This window comes from Salvelinus fontinalis, chromosome 29 (assembly GCF_029448725.1).
Source record: "Salvelinus fontinalis isolate EN_2023a chromosome 29, ASM2944872v1, whole genome shotgun sequence".
NCBI classification, from domain to species: Eukaryota; Metazoa; Chordata; class Actinopteri; order Salmoniformes; family Salmonidae; genus Salvelinus; species Salvelinus fontinalis.
Window position 1 is genome coordinate 6,171,552 of NC_074693.1, and position 19,735 is coordinate 6,191,286.

The 19,735-nt window shown below is 45.9% G+C and overlaps 1 protein-coding gene across 6 annotated transcripts in view; it reads left to right on the top strand.

The window, feature by feature from the left end:
- ogt.1 (O-linked N-acetylglucosamine (GlcNAc) transferase, tandem duplicate 1) overlaps positions 1-18,561 on the top strand; it is a 35,897-nt gene extending 17,336 nt beyond the window's left edge. For all 6 annotated transcript variants that reach the window (XM_055888113.1, XM_055888115.1, XM_055888114.1 and 3 more), the window contains exons 14-22: positions 139-228; positions 390-515; positions 6,522-6,692; positions 13,050-13,166; positions 13,568-13,738; positions 14,262-14,414; positions 14,553-14,805; positions 15,057-15,180; positions 16,555-18,561. In XM_055888113.1, the coding sequence (XP_055744088.1) occupies positions 139-228; positions 390-515; positions 6,522-6,692; positions 13,050-13,166; positions 13,568-13,738; positions 14,262-14,414; positions 14,553-14,805; positions 15,057-15,180; positions 16,555-16,735 (1,386 nt within the window). In that variant the 3' untranslated portion in view covers positions 16,736-18,561. The remainder of the gene's footprint in view (positions 1-138; positions 229-389; positions 516-6,521; positions 6,693-13,049; positions 13,167-13,567; positions 13,739-14,261; positions 14,415-14,552; positions 14,806-15,056; positions 15,181-16,554) is intronic.
- Positions 18,562-19,735: the final 1,174 nt, after the last annotated feature.

Consider the following 19,735-nt stretch of genomic DNA (forward strand, 5'->3'; position numbering starts at 1 on the left):
TTGGATTAGATTTTTCATTTAAACCAATGTTTTTTTTGACGTAACTGAATAAATAATGGATACAAGTGAGGTGTTATAGTGACCAAACATTACTTGAAATGTGTTGGTCGTAACATGGTTATAACATCCTCTCCCCAGGTGTTCTGCTATGCCCTGAGCCCAGATGACAACACCAACTTTAGGGTTAAAGTAGTGGCCGAGGCCCATCACTTCACTGACCTGTCACAGGTGAGTAAACTCAGATTGAGAACTGAATCTAAGTACTTTAGAAGTAGCTTCCTTTTCTCTGTCCTCTCAGCCACATCCAGCACTTCAGAGTACAGATTGAAAGCCTCTCCCTTCCCCCTCCTCCTGTCTCTCCCTCCATCTCCACTCCTCCCCTCTGTCAGCTCCCGTGTAACGGTAAGGCAGCAGACAGGATCCATCAGGATGGACTCCACATCCTGGTCAATATGAACGGCTATACCAAAGGAGCCCGCAACGAGCTGTTTGCCCTGCGCCCCGCTCCCATCCAGGTGAGATAACCAGGCTTTATTTAGCCGTGTTCATTTCGATACTGAACAACAATATAAACATCATGTGACGTGTTTGTGCCATGTTTCATGAGCTGTATTTAATTGTTTTAATGTCATACCAACGATCCTTTTGCTATTTGATTATGAATTTTAAATACCCCTTGAAGTATAAAACGAATTGTATTCGGCCTTACTGCTATTTGACCATACAAACGCATTGAATAACAGAATGAACTGTATACTGTAGAGTTAAGATTCACTTCACTGTAACTAAGGGGCCTAGTCCAAACCATGAAAAACAGCCCCAGACCATAATCTAACTTTAGTTGGCGCTATGCATTGGGGCAGGTAGCGTTCTCCTGACATCCGCCAACCCCAGGTTCGACCGTCAGACTGCCAGATGGTGAAGTGTGATTCATCACTCTACAGACAGTGTTTACGCTGCTCCTGAGTCCAATTGCCGCGAGCTTTACACCACTCCAGCCAACACTTGGCGTTGCGCATGGTGATCTTCATCGAAACCAATTTCATGAAGCTCCCGATGAACAGTTCCTGTGCTGACGTTGCTTCCAGGGGCAGTTTGGAACTCGGTAGTGAGTGATGCAACAGAGGACAGACGATATTTACACGCTACAGGCTTCAGCACTCGGCGTTCTGTGATCGTGTGTGGCCTACCACTTCGCTGCTGAGCCGTAGTTGCTCCTAGACTTTTCCACTTCACAATAACAACACTTACAGTTGACCGGAGCAGCTCTAGCAGGGCAGAAATGTGACTGACTTGTTGGAAAGGTGACTGTGCCATTTTGAAAATCACTGAGCTCTTCAGTAAAGCCGTTCTACTGCCAATGTTTATCTATAGAGATTGCATGGCTGTACTTGATTTATCTTTTATTTTATATACTGTATATATATACACACAGTTGAAGTCGGAAGTTTACATACACCTTAGCCAAATGCATTTAAACTCAGTTTTTCACAATTCCTGACATTTAATCCTAGTAAAAATTCCCTGTTTTAGGTCAGTTAGGATTACCACTTTATTTTAAGAATGTGAAATGTCAGAATAATAGTAGAGAGAATGATTTAGTTCAGCTTTTATGTCTTTCATCACATTCCCAGTGGGTCAGAAATTTACATACACTCAATTAGTATTTGGTAGCATTGCCTTTAAATTGTTTAACTTGGGTCAAACTTTTCGGGTAGCCTTCCACAAGCTTCCCACAATAAGTTGGGTGAATTGTGGCCCATTCCTCCTGACAGAGCTGGTGTAACTGAGTCAGGTTTGTAGGCCTCCTTGCTCACACACGCTTTTTCAGTTCTGCCCATACGTTTTCTATAGGATTGAGGTCAGGGCTTTGTGATGGCCACTCCAATACCTTGACTTTGTTGTCCTGCCATAACTTTGGAAGTATGCTTGGGGTCATTGTCCATTTGGAAGACCCATTTGCAACCAAGCTTTAACTTCCTGACTGATGATTCCTGACTGACTGATGATCCAGCAGCATACCACCCTGCATACCACTGCTGGCTTGCTTCTGAAGCTAAGCAGGGTTGGTCCTGGTCAGTCCCTGGATGGGAGACCAGATGCTGCTGGAAGTGGTGTTGGAGGGCCAGTAGGAGGCACCCTTTCCTCTGGTCTAAAAAATATTCCAATGCCCCAGGGCAGTGATTGGGAACACTGCCCTGTGTAGGGTGCCATCTTTCGGATGGGACGTTAAACGGGTGTCCTGACTCTCTGAGGTCATTAAAGATCCCATGGCACTTATCGTAAGAGTAGGGGTGTTAACCCCGGTGTCCTGGCTAAATTCCCAATCTGGCCCTCAAACCATCATGGTCACCTAATAATCCCCAGTTTACAATTGGCTCATTCATCCCCCTCCTCTCCCCTGTAACTATTCCCCAGGTCGTTGCTGCAAATGAGAATGTGTTCTCAGTCAACTTACCTGGTAAAATAACGGTAAAATAAAATAAATAAAAAATAAATGTCTTGAGATGTTGCTTCAATATATCCACGTAATTTTCCATCCTCATGATGCCATCTATTTTGTGAAGGGCACCAGTCCCTCCTGCAGCAAAGCACCCCCACAACATAATGCTGCCACCCCCGTTCTTCACGGTTGGGATGGTGTTCCTCGGCTTGCAAGCTTCCCCCTTTTTCCTCCAAACATAACGATGGTCATTATGGCTAAACAGTTCTATTTTTGTTTCATCAGACCAGAGGACATTTCTCCAAAAAGTACAATCTTTATCCTCATGTGCAGTTGCAAACCGTAGTCTGGATTTTTTTATAGCGGTTTTGTGAGCAGTGAGCACTTCCTAGCTGAGCGGCCTTTCAGGTTATGTCAATATAGGACTCATTTTACTGTGGATATAGATACTTTTGTACCTGTTTCCTCCAGCATCTTCACATGGTCCTTTGCTGTTGTTCAGGGATTGATTTGCACTTTTCACACCAAAGTATGTTCATCTCTAGGAGACAGAACGCGTCTCCTTCCTGAGCGGTATGACGGCTGCGTGGTCCCATGGTGTTTATACACTGCTCCAAAAAAATAAAGGGAACACTTAAACAACACAATGTAACTCCAAGTCAATCACACTTCTGTGAAATCAAACTGTCCACTTAGGAAGCAACACTGATTGACAATAAATTTCACATGCTGTTGTGCAAATGGAATAGACAAAAGGTGGAAATTATAGGCAATTAGCAAGACACCCCCAAAAAAGGAGTGATTCTGCAGGTGGTGACCACAGACCACTTCTCAGTTCCTATGCTTCCTGGCTGATGTTTTGGTCACTTTTGAATGCTGGCGGTGCTCTCACTCTAGTGGTAGCATGAGACGGAGTCTACAACCCACACAAGTGTCTCAGGTAGTGCAGTTCATCAAGGATGGCACATCAATGCGAGCTATGGCAAAAAGGTTTGCTGTGTCTGTCAGCGTAGTGTCCAGAGCATGGAGGCGCTACCAGGAGACAGGCCAGTACATCAGGAGACGTGGAGGAGGCCGTAGGAGGGCAACAACCCAGCAGCAGGACCGCTACCTCTGCCTTTGTGCAAGGAGGTGCACTGCCAGAGCCCTGCAAAATGACCTCCAGCAGGGCTCTGGCAGTGCACTGCTGAAATTTATTGTCAATCAGTGTTGCTTCCTAAGTGGACAGTTTGATTTCACAGAAGTGTGATTGACTTGGAGTTACATTGTGTTGTTTAAGTGTTCCCTTTATTTTTTTGAGCAGTGTATTTGCGTACTATTGTTTGTACAGATGAACGTGGTACCTTCAGGCATTTGGAAATTGCTCCCAAGGATGAAGCAGACTTGTGGAGGTCTACAATTTTATTTTCTGAGATCTTGGCTGATTTCTTTTGATTTTCCCATGATGTCAAGCAAAGAGGCACTGAGTTTGAAGGTAGGCCTTGAAATACATCCACAGGTACGCCTCCAATTGACTCAAATGATGTCAATTAGCCTATCAGAAGCTTCTAAAGCCATGACGTAATTTTCTGGAATTTTCCAAGCTGTTTAAAGGCCCAGTCAACTTTGTGTATGTTAACTTCTGACCCACTGGAATTGTGATAGTGAAAAAATCTGTCTGTAAACAATTGTTGGAAAAATTACCTGTGTCATGCACTAAGTAGATGTCCTAACCGACTTGCCAAAACTATAGTTTGTTAACAAGACATTTGTGGAGTGGTTGAAAAACGAGTTTTAATGACTTCAACCTAAGTGTATGTAAACTTCTGACTTCAACTGTATTTATACACCTGCCATCAACAGGTGTGGCTGAAATAACCGAATCCACTCATTTGAAGGGGTGTGCACGCATTTGTGTGAGTTGCACCCCCTTTTTCACATCCCTTAATTCGTCAGGGTATGAACTCTACAAGATGTCAAATAAATTCCACCGGGGTTCTGGCCCATGTTGACGCCAATGTTTCCCACAGTTGTCAAGTTGGCTGGATGTCTTTGGGGTGATGGCTCATTCTTGACGCACACGGGAAACTGTTGAGTGTGGAAAAACCCAGCAGCGTTGCAGTTCTTGACATACTCAAACCGGTGCGCCTGTCATACCCTGTTCAAAGGCTCTTTTGTCTTTCCCATTCGCCCTCTGAATGGCACACACAATCCATGTCTCAAGGCTTTAAAATCATTCTTTAACCTGTCTCCTCCCCTTCATCTACACTGATTGAAGTCGATTTAACAAGTGACGTCAATAAGGGATCATACGATTCACCTAGTCACTCTGTCCTGGAAAGAGCAGGTGTTCCTAATGTTTTGTACACTATGCTTTAATTGAAACAAAATAGGCCTAGGAGAAAGGCTAATATTTTAACACAATCTTTTTTTTGCTCACAAAAGTAATTCAAGAAGATCTAACTGCATATTTCCATGAAACTGATTGAGATCACATGATTGGCAGGCATTCAGTTTGTCGTTAACACATGAAGAATGATCATTTACGATTGACAGTGATGGCCTATTTGGAAATTAGTTAAGCCTTACTTGGTGTTTTGAGGGTATTGAAAATATCACATTTTCTTGAGACAATATATTTGGGCGTATACTGTTATGATAACCCCCATTCAGACTGTTACTATACTGTTATGATAACCCCCGTTCAGACTGTTACTATACTGTTATGATAACCCCCATTCAGACTGTTACTATACTGTTATGATAACCCCCATTCAGACTGTTACTATACTGTTATGATAACCCCCATTCAGACTGTTACTATACTGTTATGATAACCCCCATTCAGACTGTTACTATACTGTTATGATAACCCCCGTTCAGACTGTTACTATACTGTTATGATAACCCCCATTCAGACTGTTACTATACTGTTATGATAACCCCCGTTCAGACTGTTACTATACTGTTATGATCACCCCCGTTCAGACTGTTACTATACTGTTATGATAACCCCCGTTCAGACTGTTACTATACTGTTATGATAACCCCCGTTCAGACTGTTACTATACTGTTATGATCACCCCCATTCAGACTGTTACTATACTGTTATGATCACCCCCGTTCAGACTGTTACTATACTGTTATGATCACCCCCGTTCAGACTGTTACTATGCTGTTATGATAACCCCCATTCAGACTGTTACTATCCTGTTATGATAACCCCCGTTCAGACTGTTACTATCCTGTTATGATAACCCCCGTTCAGACTGTTACTATACTGTTATGATCACCCCCATTCAGACTGTTACTATACTGTTATGATCACCCCCGTTCAGACTGTTACTATCCTGTTATGATAACCCCCGTTCAGACTGTTACTATCCTGTTATGATAACCCCCGTTCAGACTGTTACTATACTGTTATGATCACCCCCGTTCAGACTGTTACTATACTGTTATGATCACCCCCGTTCAGACTGTTACTATACTGTTATGATAACCCCCGTTCAGACTGTTACTATCCTGTTATGATAACCCCCGTTCAGACTGTTACTATACTGTTATGATCACCCCCATTCAGACTGTTACTATACTGTTATGATCACCCCCATTCAGACTGTTACTATGCTGTTATGATCACCCCCATTCAGACTGTTACTATACTGTTATGATAACCCCCATTCAGACTGTTACTATGCTGTTATGATCACCCCCATTCAGACTGTTACTATACTGTTATGATCACCCCCGTTCAGACTGTTACTATACTGTTATGATCACCCCCGTTCAGACTGTTACTATACTGTTATGATAACCCCCGTTCAGACTGTTACTATCCTGTTATGATAACCCCCGTTCAGACTGTTACTATGCTGTTATGATAACCCCCGTTCAGACTGTTACTATACTGTTATGATCACCCCCATTCAGACTGCCACTGTTACTGAGGCCTATTCTACAATGATATTCAGTAAGCTACATCTGTCATTACATTTTTTTTTTTTTTGTGCGCTCCCTCATCAAAAAAAGTCACCACCACAGCCGGGATATAATGTCCAAATAAAGTTCACTGTGCCAACTGTTCTCTGCTTCTCAGTGTATGTGGCTGGGCTACCCAGGGACCAGCGGAGCTCCCTTCATGGACTACATTGTGTCAGACAAGGAGACGTCCCCCTTCGAGGTGGCAGAGCAGTACTCTGAGAAACTAGCCTACATGCCACACACCTTCTTCATTGGAGACCACGCTAACATGTTCCCCCACCTCAAGGTGAGATTCCTGTTTATCAAGTCAATTAAAAGTTTGTTGAGTGGCTTGATTTAGACGTTATTATGTTGCTAATGCGTAGTGATAGGTCAAATTTGCAAGCCCTCATAATATACAGGGAACTGTTGATTTTGCCAAACAAATTGCAATCAAGGAATCCTGGGGGGACTGTTTTGTTCTCTTGCCATGTTTCCTGTGAATGAATGAATTTTATTTCAAATCGCCAGTTGGCAACATATCCCTTATGGGATTAGTTGTCGCTCAAACATTACGATAATTCTTCTTCCGGTGTTCTGTGCATTGCGCATCGCGTAGAGTGTGTGGGGTGGGGGGGGGGGGGGAGGGGGGGGGGGGGGGGAGAATCTCTATGCATAGTAAATTACTTTCCTAGAGCAATAAAATAATATGCATATTTACATAAAGGTATTTTTTTTCCTGTATATGTTTTTCTGAGTCAAAGGTCAAGTTTCAGCATCAAGGATATCACTCCAGTGAATTTAAATATGAAGGTGTAGTAATTGGTTGAGAGCAAGCTGCCTGGCTCAATACTAGGCCCTTTATTGTTCACTATTTACATTTAATAATGTTGGTTTGTACCTTTTTAATAATACATGGGACTGTGCAGGTGAGTTATTTATTCCCCTTCAGTGCAGCAGACCATTTAAAACCTCTTAGATGTAAGGTCCCCTGTTTTGGGGACCAAAGTGCTTCTGTTACCGGTTCCGACTGTCAATTTTGCTTAAATCGATCTGTGGACGCCGTAGATCAGAATGGCCTGCATTGAATGATAGCCCTGTTTCCCACGGACAGTTAAAAAAAAATATATATATATATTTATTTTTTTGTATAAAAAAAAATATGAGCTTGTGACGTAGGATGTGAAATCTGAAACCACTTGAAGCTGGGATGTCCCTCCTACCGTTTTGATCAAGAGACCTTAAGAAAATATGCACGTTCTCTCTAACTCTAAACATACAAATATGTACTTTACACTTATAAGGAAGGTGAAATCGTATAATTAGTCGTTTTATAATTTGATTCTGCTTTATTTAGAAAGCATATAAATAATTTCAAACCTTATTCATACATTATTGTTGAATAGGAAATGCAAATATTTCATTTTCATATTTGTAACTGTGTACTTGCGCTTGTCTTCAAGCGACTACACCTCAGCAATTTATAGATATTTTTATCAGACAGGTGAGATTTTAACTTAAGTATGCAGCATTAATTGTTATTGTTTATGGCCTTCTACATAATGCCCAAAGGTAATTATCATGAGATGACATTTAACTGGTTAAAGACCTTCAGCTTGGCTTTGATTCAAATCAAAAATTGCTCACCAATCTTAAAGGAGTGCTAAATGGTGATGAAACCACATCTCGTAGACTTGACCCTGAAGATCTGCACCTTGAACTCCCTCAGGTTTTTCAATGTGCGTTTTAAAAAGACTTAACTAAGAACAGGTACGTATTTTACAATCAGGAGAAATGTCTGTATTCATTCGATGGATTCTCACTGGGATGTGATACAATTTGTACACCACAGATGTGTAATTAGATTATTTCATCTTTACATTAGTAGAGCAGCAGTATACCATGTCGCAATCACTAAGGTTTTGGCTATGTTGCCCACTTTGCTAAAGTTATTCATGAATGTAATTGAGCTTAGGGGCAATGAACCACAGGATTGGCCTCTATCTGAATCCACATTGAGTCTTGTCTGTTTGTGATCCATGCAAGACATCATCCGCGTAGAGTGAAATCTTGTGCTGAAGGTCGCCTGCAGAAACACCCATATAATACTTGGATTGCTCCTTATCAAATCCGCCCCCAACAGGGGCTACAGCGAGAATCCTTGTCTTGTGCCACGTTCCAAAGGGAATCTATCAGAATTCAGACCGTTAGTAGTCACCATGGCATTTTGGATGAGAATATAGGGACTTAATCCATTTAATAAAGTTTGGGCCCATATTGAACTTTTCTAAGACGAAGAACAAAACGTTCCACTCCATCCTGTCGAACACCTTCTCAACATCCAGTGACGACAGCAGGACAGTGGTCTTCTGTGCGTTTAACTTGATCTATAATATAAAAAAAGATGGTGAATGAAGAGTATCTGTCTCTAATAAAATCTGTTTGATCCGCTTTTATTACTTTGAGAAGAAGTGTTTTCGTCTTTTGGCGAGCAATTTGGTAGTTATTTTATAGTCGGAATGGGCCGGAAGGACGAGCAGGATAGAGGGTCCTTGTCTTTTATAGCAACACTGTAATGAGGGCTGTGAACATAGTCTGGGAGAGCGCCCATTTTAACAACACGGTAATCGTCTGGGAGAGCGCCCGTTTTAACAACACTGTAATCGTCTGGGAGGGCGCCCGTTTTAACAACACTGTAATAGTCTGGGAGAGCGCCCGTTTTAACAACACTGTAATAGTCTGGGAGAGCGCCCGTTTTAACAACACTGTAATCGTCTTGGAGAGCGCCCGTTTTAACAACACTGTAATCGTCTGGGAGAGCGCCCGTTTTAACAACACTGTAATCGTCTGGGAGAGCGCCCGTTTTAACAACACTGTAATAGTCTGGGAGAGCGCATGAAAATAGGGCTCAGCTGGGGCCAAAAAGCTTTGTAGAACTCTCTGGGGAAATCCATCTGGGCCTGGGGACTTATTAGGTGGTATGGAGATAATTGCTCTGAGGATCTCAGGCATGAAAGGAGAGTTCAGATCTTGGTGGGTCTCAAATAGTTTTGGTCGCAAGAGTCCCTCTAGGAAGGAATGGAGTTTTGCATCAATTTTTTTCTCTCAGATGTATATCATTTGCAGTAAAAACCATGAAAAGTAAAAAAATAAAATAAAAATAAACTGGATCGTATGTGACCTCATCGTCTGCTGTTCAGATGGCGATGATTGTATGCTCTGACTGCTCTTATTTTAATAGGCAAGCAATCTGCTATTTCTGTTTAGTACATCTCCTGAGTATAGTCCAAGTTTAGTTTGGCTTTGGCTACTTTAAGTTGACTCTAGGAGGTTACTGTCTGGGGATTATTTATGTACTTTTTCGCTGTGTTCCAACTCCCTCAAGATCTAACCTGTGTGCTTCCATTGCTTTTTTCTTAGAGGAAGCATATGCAATTAGAAGACCTCTTAAGTGTGGCTTTGGCAGCGTCTCACATTGGCCGGAGAAATAGGAGAGACTGTTGTCGATCCATGTAGTAACCGATGTATGGAATGCTTCGTTTGATATCATGGAGCTGTTGAATTTCCAGCTCTTTGACCTCAGGATGTTTTTAGAGGTCAAAGCGGAGGCAGACAAAGACGTGAACTGAAAGTGCTGTGTGTCCGATTTTGTACAAGTGGCAGACTTTATGGAAATCTTTGGGATAAAAATGTAATCTATACGAGAGTAGGTGTTATGGACATTGAAGTAGTATGTATAGTCCATGGATAAGCTATTAGTCTCTCTCCAGATATCTATCAGACCCATCTCTTTAAGAGTTCCACAGTATTGAGCTCAGGGCGAGGATCTCCTTTCAGAGAGACATCAGGGATTGTAACATACTCTGTTTTACAGAAACATGGCTCTCTCTCGATATACTGTTCCAATCCATATAGCCATCTGTGTTCTCAGTACATCGCGCAGACAGGAATAAAGAACTCTCCGGGATGAAGAAAGGCGGTGGTGTATGTTTCATGATTAACTACTCATGGTGTGATTGTGATAACATACAGAAACTCAAATCCTTTTGTTCACCCAACCTAGAATACCTCACAATCAAATGCCGACTGTATTCCCTCCCAAGAGAATTTTCTTCGGTTATAGTCACAGCCGTGTATCATCCCCCTAAAGCCGATACCACGACGGCCCTCAAGGAACTACACTAGACTTTATGCAAACTGGAAACCACATCCTGGGGCTGCATTTATTGTAGCTGAGGATTTTAACAAAGCAAATTTGAGGAAAACGCTTCCGAAATTCTACCAACACATTAGTACTGTAGAACGGCAAATCTGATCACAACTCCGTTTTGCTCCACCCTTCCTATAGCCAGAAACTCAAACAGGAAGTACCTGTGCTAAGGTCTATTCAACGCTGGTCTGACCAATCGGAATCCATGCTTCAAGATTGTTTTGCACATGCGGACTGATGTGATCCGGGTAGCCTCTGAGAATAACATTGACGAATACACAGATATGGTGTCTGAGTTCATCAGGAAGTGTATAGGAGATGTTGTACCTGCTGTGACTATTAAATCCTACTCAAACCAGAAACCGTGGATAGATGGCAGCATTTGTGCAAAACTGAAAGTGCGAACCTCTGCATTTAACCATGGCAAGTTGACTGGGAATATGGCTGAATACGAACAGTGTACTTATTCCCTCCATAAGGCAATCAAACAGGCAAAACATCAGTACAGAGACAGTGGAGTCGGAATTCAATGGCTCAGACACGAGACTTATGTGGCAGGGTCTACAGACAACCACGGACTACAAAGGGAAAACCAGCCACATCGCGGACACTGTCTTGCTTCCGGACAAGCTAAAAAACCTTTGCCCGCTTTGAGGATAACACGGTGCCTCCAACGCGTCCCGCTACCAAGGACTGTGGGCTCTCTTTCTCCGTGGCCGATGTGAGTAAGACATTTAAGCGTGTTAACCCTCAAGGCTGCTGGCCCAAACGGCGTCCCTAGCCGTGTCCTCAGAATATGCGTATAGGAGCTGGTTTGAGTGTTTAGGGACATAATCGATCTCTCCCAGTCCCAACTTGCTTCAAGATGTCCACCGTTGTTCCTGTACCCAAGAAAGCAAAGGTAACTGAACTAAATGACTATCGCCATGTAGCACTCACTTCTGTCATCATGAAGTGCTTTGAGAGGTTAGTTAAGGATCATATCACCTCTACCTTACCTGACATCCTAGACCCACTTCAATTTGCTTAGCACCCCAATAGATCCACAGACGATGCAATCGCCTGCACACTGCCCACTGCCCTGTCCCATCTGGACAAGAGGAATACCTATGTAAGAATGCTGTTTATTGACTATAGCTCAGCATTCAGCACCATAGTACCCTCCAAGCTCATCATTAAGCTAGAGACCCTGGGTCTGAACCCCACCTTGTGCAATTGGGTCCTGGACTTCCTGACGGGGGGCTGCTCCCAGGTGGTGAAGGTAGGAAACAACATCTTCTCTTATCTTTAACACAGGGGCCCACAAGGGTGTGTGCTCAGCCCCCTCCTGTACATCCATGACTGCGTGACCACGCACGCCTCCAACTCAATTATGCAGTTTGCAGACGACACAACAGTAGTAAGTCTAACTACCAACAATGACGAGACAGTCTACCGGGAGGAGGTGAGGGCCCGGTAGAGTGGTGCCAGGAAAATAACCTCACTCAACGTCAACAAAACAAAGGAGATGATCGTGGACTTCAGGAAACGGCAGAGGGAGCACGCCCCTATCCACATTGATGGGGCCGCAGTGGAAAAGCTTCAAGTTCCTCGCCGTACACATCACTGACGATCTGAAACCTCAGGAGGTTGAAGAAATTTGGCTTGTCACCTAAAACCCTCACAAACATTTATAGCTGCACAATTGAGAGCATCCTGTTGGGCTGTAACACTGCCTGGTACGGCAACTGCACCGCCCAAAAACCGCAGGGCTCTCCAGAGGGTGGCGTGGTCTGCTCAACGCATTACCAGGGGCAAACTTCCCGCCCTCCTGGACACCTACAGCACCCGATGCCATAGGAAGGCCAAAAAGATCATCAAGGAAAACAACCACCTGAACCACAGCCTGTTCCTATTAGTGTTTTTTTTCTTCTCCCCTCTGCTGCAGGTACACGTGCTGCTCTTCCTGCTGAAAAGCATGCATCACAACTTTGTTCATTTGCTCAATTTCTCTCCTTCACTTAAGCTTGTAAATGTCCACACTCACTGAAAATAACATTCGGTAGCTACTAGCTATGCTTGTATAACTTTGAGCTGGATTTGCCTGTCTGCAATAAGATTTTTCGTTCGTTCGCCTTTAGCTAACAACAGCTATGTGATTTCGCTATTAGTTTGTGCTAATTTTGTTAGCATTCCGGTGATAGAGGCTTTTCTTGCGTTGTCAATGCTCTATTGTATGCTATGGCGGTAATTATTATTCCCAGGGTACCCTTGAAAATGAGACCCTGGTCTCAATGGGTTTCCCCTGTTTACATAAAAATACAGTGACATTCATCTGAAAGGAAAAATGTGTGCTTTGATGAATGAAAATAATGCTTTTTAGATCTACGACCCTGACTTGGTTTCTTGGAACAACACTTGACATGCAGTTCACCTCTTCACCTCCAGTGTTCTTGTTTTTATTTTCTTCAACAGAAAAAGGCGGTGATTGACTTCAAGTCTAACGGCCACATCTTTGACAACCGCATCGTTCTGAATGGTATCGACCTCAAGGCCTTCCTGGACAGCCTGCCTGACGTCAAGGTGGTCAAGGTGAGACAGGGACATGGTGAATAGTTCTAACCCTTCCTGGACAGCCTGCCTGACGTCAAGGTGGTCAAGGTGAGACAGGGACATGGTGAATAGCCCTAACCCTTCCTGGACAGCCTGCCTGACGTCAAGGTGAGACGGTGACATGGTGAATAGTCCTAACCCTTCCTGAACAGCCTGCCTGACGTCAAGGTGAGACGGTGACATGGTGAATAGTCCTAACCCTTCCTGAACAGCCTGCCTGACGTCAAGGTGAGACGGTGACATGGTGAATGTTCTGTGACCATATCCCCATTGTCTGTTCCTTGTTGTTCTGAAACTTGAACAGTGAAGACCTGCCCTTATCCTCCAGAAAGTATGATGTAAATGCTTTGTAGATCACTGACTCCTTCCTTCCTGTCCAGATGAAGTGTTCCATTGGGGAGAGTGGCGCAGCAGAAACCAACGGGGCTCTGTCCATGCCCGTCATCCCCATGAACACAGCGGCTGAGGCCATCATCAACATGATCAACCAGGGACAGATACAGGTCACCATCAACGGATTCACCGTCAGTAATGGACTGGCCACCACACAGGTACTGGAGGGACACGCGCACACACACACAGGAAATGGATAAGAATGAGTACCAGGCTGTTATTTTGCTGGTTGAAGTGAAGCAGTGAGGTACCTGTGTGGTTGACCTTTGATCCCAGCCATGTGACCTAATGAAGCAGGAAGTTACCTGTATGGTTGACCTTTGATCCCAGCCATGTGACATGACTAGGGTCTGTAGTGTTACATCTCATGTATACTGTGTGTTTTCAGATACTTCCAGGGGAGAAGGTTGTAGTATCAGGGTCTGAATCACTCCTGGTATGGCACGAAGACTGGCTAGTACTGGATAAAGACAATGGGTCACTTGCATGTCTACTTTTGGGTCTTTGACACCTGGGAAAATGGTTCCAGTACTGTGGTGAACAGGGGTCAGAACAGGGTTTAGAACAGGGGTGTAAGGTTAACACTGTCACTATGCACTGGCCTCTCCTCTGCCCCCATCTATCTCTCTCTGCTCATAATAAATCTGTCCATCATAACCTCCTCCTTGTCCTCCATCTCAGCTCAACAACAAGGCGGCTACAGGAGAGGAGGTTCCTCGTACCATCGTGGTGACAACCCGCTCCCAGTACGGGCTGCCTGAGGACTCCATCGTCTACTGCAACTTCAACCAGCTCTACAAGATCGACCCTCCCACCCTGCAGATGTGGGCCAATGTAAGCATCAAGCTAGAAAACACTGTCTCCATGATCCTGTTGTAGTAGTGCACTATATGGGGAATAGGGGCTCTGGTCAACAGTAGTGCCATTTCCATTTCAGACTCTTACTGATCTCGTCTTCGGTCTCTCCTGTAGATCCTGAAGCGGGTTCCCAACAGTGTTCTGTGGTTGCTGCGTTTCCCTGCGGTGGGCGAGCCCAACATCCAGCAGTACGCCCAGAACTTCGGCCTGCCCGGCTCCCGTATCATCTTCTCCCCCGTGGCGCCCAAGGAGGAACACGTGAGACGGGGCCAGCTGGCCGACGTGTGTCTGGACACGCCACTCTGTAACGGACACACCACCGGCATGGACGTCCTCTGGGCCGGGACACCCATGGTTACAATGCCAGGTGAGACCGTGTAGGATCGCAGGACAGATGTTTCCTCCAGAAGTGTTCACTACTCTCCATAAATTAGAACGTTTTGGATCAGTGTTGACTTAGGTTAGAGGGAGTTTCTATGTCCCAGTCATTTCCAATCCATGAAGGGAACAAATGCACACTACGGAGAGATAATTGGGATGTACGGTTCTGTGTGTTGTAGTAGCAGTGGTGTGTGTGAACGACAAGTCGGTATTTAAATGTGACGTGTGCCCGTACAGGTGAGACCCTGGCGTCACGCGTGGCAGCCTCTCAGCTACAGTGTCTGGGTTGTCCTGAGCTTATCGCCCACACCAGACAGGAATATGAGGACGTGGCTGTCAAACTGGGCTGCGACATGGAATAGTAAGAACTTCTGACTAACACACACACTCCAGCTAGCTCCTTCTAAATCCCCCCCTTCTCACACTCCATCTCTCTCCATCTCTCCCTCTTCTCACACTCCATCTGTCTCCATCTCTCCTGTGGTTGAGCATCTCTCCCTCTTCTCACACTCCATCTCTCTCCATCTCTTCTGTGGTTGAGCATCTCTCCCTCTTCTCACACTCCATCTCTCTCCATCTCTCCCTCTTCTCACACTCCATCTCTCTCCATCTCTCCCTCTTCTCACACTCCATCTGTCTCCATCTCTCCTGTGGTTGAGCATCTCTCCCTCTTCTCACACTCCATCTGTCTCCATCTCTCCCTCTTCTCACACTCCATCTCTCTCCATCTCTCCCTCTTCTCACACTCCATCTGTCTCCATCTCTCCTGTGGTTGAGCATCTCTCCCTCCTCACACTCCATCTGTCTCCATCTCTCCCTCTTCTCACACTCCATCTCTCTCCATCTCTTCTGTGGTTGAGCATCTCTCCCTCTTCTCACACTCCATCTCTCTCCATCTCTCCCTCTTCTCACACTCCATCTGTCTCCATCTCTCCTGTGGTTGAGCATCTCTCCCTCCTCACACTCCATCTGTCTCCATCTCTCCTGTGGTTGAGCATCTCTCCCTATTCTCACACTCCATCTCTCTCCATCTCTCCCTCTTCTCACACTCCATCTGTCTCCATCTCTCCTGTGGTTGAGCATCTCTCCCTCTTCTCACACTCCATCTCTCTCCATCTCTCCCTCTTCTCACACTCCATCTGTCTCCATCTCTCCTGTGGTTGAGCATCTCTCCCTCCTCACACTCCATCTGTCTCCATCTCTCCCTCTTCTCACACTCCATCTCTCTCCATCTCTCCTGTGGTTGAGCATCTCTCCCTCCTCACACTCCATCTCTCCATCTCTCCCTCTTCTCACACTCCATCTCTCTCCATCTCTCCCTCTTCTCACACTCCATCTGTCTCCATCTCTCCTGTGGTTGAGCATCTCTCCCTCTTCTCACACTCCATCTCTCTCCATCTCTCCCTCTTCTCACACTCCATCTGTCTCTCCATCTCTCCCTCTTCTCACACTCCATCTCTCTCCATCTCTCCCTCTTCTCACACTCCATCTGTCTCCATCTCTCCTGTGGTTGAGCATCTCTCCCTCTTCTCACACTCCATCTGTGTCCATCTCTCCTGTGGTTGAGCATCTCTCCCTCTTCTCACACTCCATCTGTCTCCATCTCTCCCTCTTCTCACACTCCATCTCTCTCCATCTCTCCCTCTTCTCACACTCCATCTGTCTCCATCTCTTCTGTGTTGAGCATCTCTCCCTCTTCTCACCGTTGTTGTAACTGACCCGGTTCTCCCCCCAGTCTGAAGATGATCCGGTCCCGTGTGTGGAAGCAGCGTATCTGCAGCCCTCTGTTCAACACCAAGCAGTACACTATGGATCTGGAGAAGCTCTACCTGCAGATGTGGGAGCGTCACGCCAGCGGCGGCAAGCCAGACCACCTGGTCAAACTGCAGCCCGTCGAGAGCAGCGAGAGCACCTGAAGTCCTGGACCCTGGGTACGTCCCAAATGGCACCCTATTCAGTGCACTGCTTATGACCAGGACCTAAAGAGGACGTGGACAAATGTAGTGCACTACAAAAAAAGGAACCGGGTGCTATATGGGATGCAGCCCCCCGACCAGATGTCCCATCGATCGATGCACGCCGCCCCACCCTGACCTCTAACCTCACCACCTGACCCTGTCCAACTCCAGCCGCCCCACCCTGACCTCTAACCTCACCACCTGACCCTGTCCAACTCCAGCCGCCCCACCCTGACCTCTAACCTCACCACCTGACCCTGTCCAACTCCAGCCGCCCCACCCTGACCTCTAACCTCACCACCTGACCCTGTCCAACTCCAGCCGTCCCACCCTGACCTCTGACCTCACCACCTGACCCTGTCCAACTCCAGCCGCCCCACCCTGACCTCTAACCTCACCACCTGACCCTGTGCAACTCCAGCCGCCCCACCCTGACCTCTAACCTCACCACCTGACCCTGTCCAACTCCAGCCGCCCCACCCTGACCTCTAACCTCACCACCTGACCCTGTCCAACTCCAGCCGCCCCACCCTGACCTCTAACCTCACCACCTGACCCTGTCCAACTCCAGCCGCCCCACCCTGACCTCTAACCTCACCACCTGACCCTGTCCAACTCCAGCCGCCCCACCCTGACCTCTAACCTCACCACCTGACCCTGTCCAACTCCAGCCGCCCCACCCTGACCTCTAACCTCACCACCTGTCCAACTCCAGCCCCTCCAGAGCAGTAGAAGCGCCTGGGCTGGAACTGACCCCCACTTGCCCTTCTCTCTACCCCTCCTGCCCAAAGCTCTGCGCCTATCTACTCCTATTTAGCCCCTTTCAACCCTCCCCTGTGACTTGGACTCTTGTCTGTTGTAGAGCCTGCAGGTGTGTCCACCGTTTCATCACCTCATCCCACCTTCTCCCTCCTCCACTCTAGTCATATCCCATCCATGTCTGTTTCCCTGAGCCAGACTGAGCCAGAACCACTTTGCTCTTCACCTGAGACTCTTCCCCAAACCACAGCTTCCATACAGGGTACGAGAGGACGAGGTGGAACACCCTCTCCATCCCGCCCTCCATCCAGCGCCTGGAAGAGACTCCCCGTGGCTTCTTCTCTTCTCTGTGTGTGTATATGGGGCTTGTTACACAAGCCTTCATCAATGTTTTTCCATCGCAATGTAATAATGTAATCTGCAGTAAGAGTATAAAGGGACTGTTGCACCGCAGTCTGAACATCTAGTAACTCTAGTCTTGAAGTAAAAACGTTGAATCAGCTTAAACAGTTTGTTTTTAGTCTGCAGCTGCTCTTGGTTTTTTTTCATCTTAGGCTATTGGTTATTCAGGATGAGAGTAGATGCCGGTGTTTATTATCACATTTCAGAGAGAAAGATCATAACCGCTCCCTTCCCCCACCACCACCAAATGCCAACTTTAAGGATTTTGTCATGTTTCAATGTAAGAAAACAAAAAAATACTCTCAATTGCTTTGTCCTCTTGTTCGATGTCACGCACTATGCTGGTTAAGACCAAACCGTATGGATAAACTGGACAGACAGGAGGTTCTTGTCAGTACGACCCAATTGAAAGGCCCTGTATTTCTTTCACCCTTAGTTATGCCCACCTCACCCTACGTAATGATTGATTTTATCACTTCAACCAGGAATGGCCTAGGTAAGTATTTTCTAAGCAGTTTTAGTTTTGTTACTCGTCTTTCAGTGAACTGTTTTATTTAAGCTTTGTCTGGTATGCTGCAAGGCTCTGACTCCATTTCTGTTGAAATAAAGAAAAATATGGTAAACCTCTTGGAATGTGTGATCATTTTGCTGCTATAATCAGGGTAGTGTATGGGCACGTTCTCCCAATATTGCTTCCACCTTACAGATGTTTTTCTCAATTTGATATAAAAAATGTTTTTACCATGTAGATTTTCAAAACGTGTACACAAGACACAGATCTGTAGCTGTAAATGTTCTGAACGGTGTACCCAAGACACGGAACTGGGGCTGTAAATAGATGTTCTGAACGGTGTACACAAGACACAGAACTGGGGCTGTAAATAGATGTTCTGAACGGTGTACACAAGACACAGAACTGGGGCTGTAAATAGATGTTCTGAACGGTGTACACAAGACACAGAACTGTGGCTGTAAATAGATGTTCTGAACGGTGTACACAAGACACAGAACTGTGGCTGTAAATAGATGTTCTGAACGGTGTACACAAGACACAGAACTGTGGCTGTAAATAGATTTTCTAAATGTAATAACTGTTAGCCATAAGTAGTAGTTTTGTAATAATTACAAAATAGAAAACTCAACAAAAACTGCTAAATGAATAAAACTATATAAATATATTTTTGAACAAGCTAACGAAGAGTTGATTTGTCTTAACATTCAGTCATTTTCTGTGCAGTAACTTGTATCATGATGAACAAAATCCAGCTATCAAAAGGTCCAAAAGGGCAATTACTCTACCTTGAAGCATATTTCTCTGAAAACGTTAATCAAAGACGTTCCATAGATTGATGCACACCGCCCCAACTTGCCCTCTAACCTCTACACATGACCATGTCCCCAACTCCAGCCCTTCCAGAGCAGCAGAAGCGCCTGGGCTTGAATCCTGACCCCTCACCTCCACTGGCCCCTCACCCCCACTGGCCCCTAACCCTCCACTGGCCCCTCACCCCCACTGGCCCCTCATCCCCACTGGCCCCTAACCCTCCACTGGCCCCTCACCCCCACTGGCCCCTCACCCTCCACTGGCCCCTAACCCTCCACTGGCCCCTAACCCTCCACTGGCCCCTAACCCTCCACTGGCCCCTAACCCTCCACTGGCCCCTCACCCCCACTGGCCCCTAACCCTCCACTGGCCCCTAACCCTCCACTGGCCCCTAACCCTCCACTGGCCCCTAACCCTCCACTGGCCCCTCACCCTCCACTGGCCCCTCACCCTCCACTGACCCCTCACCCCCA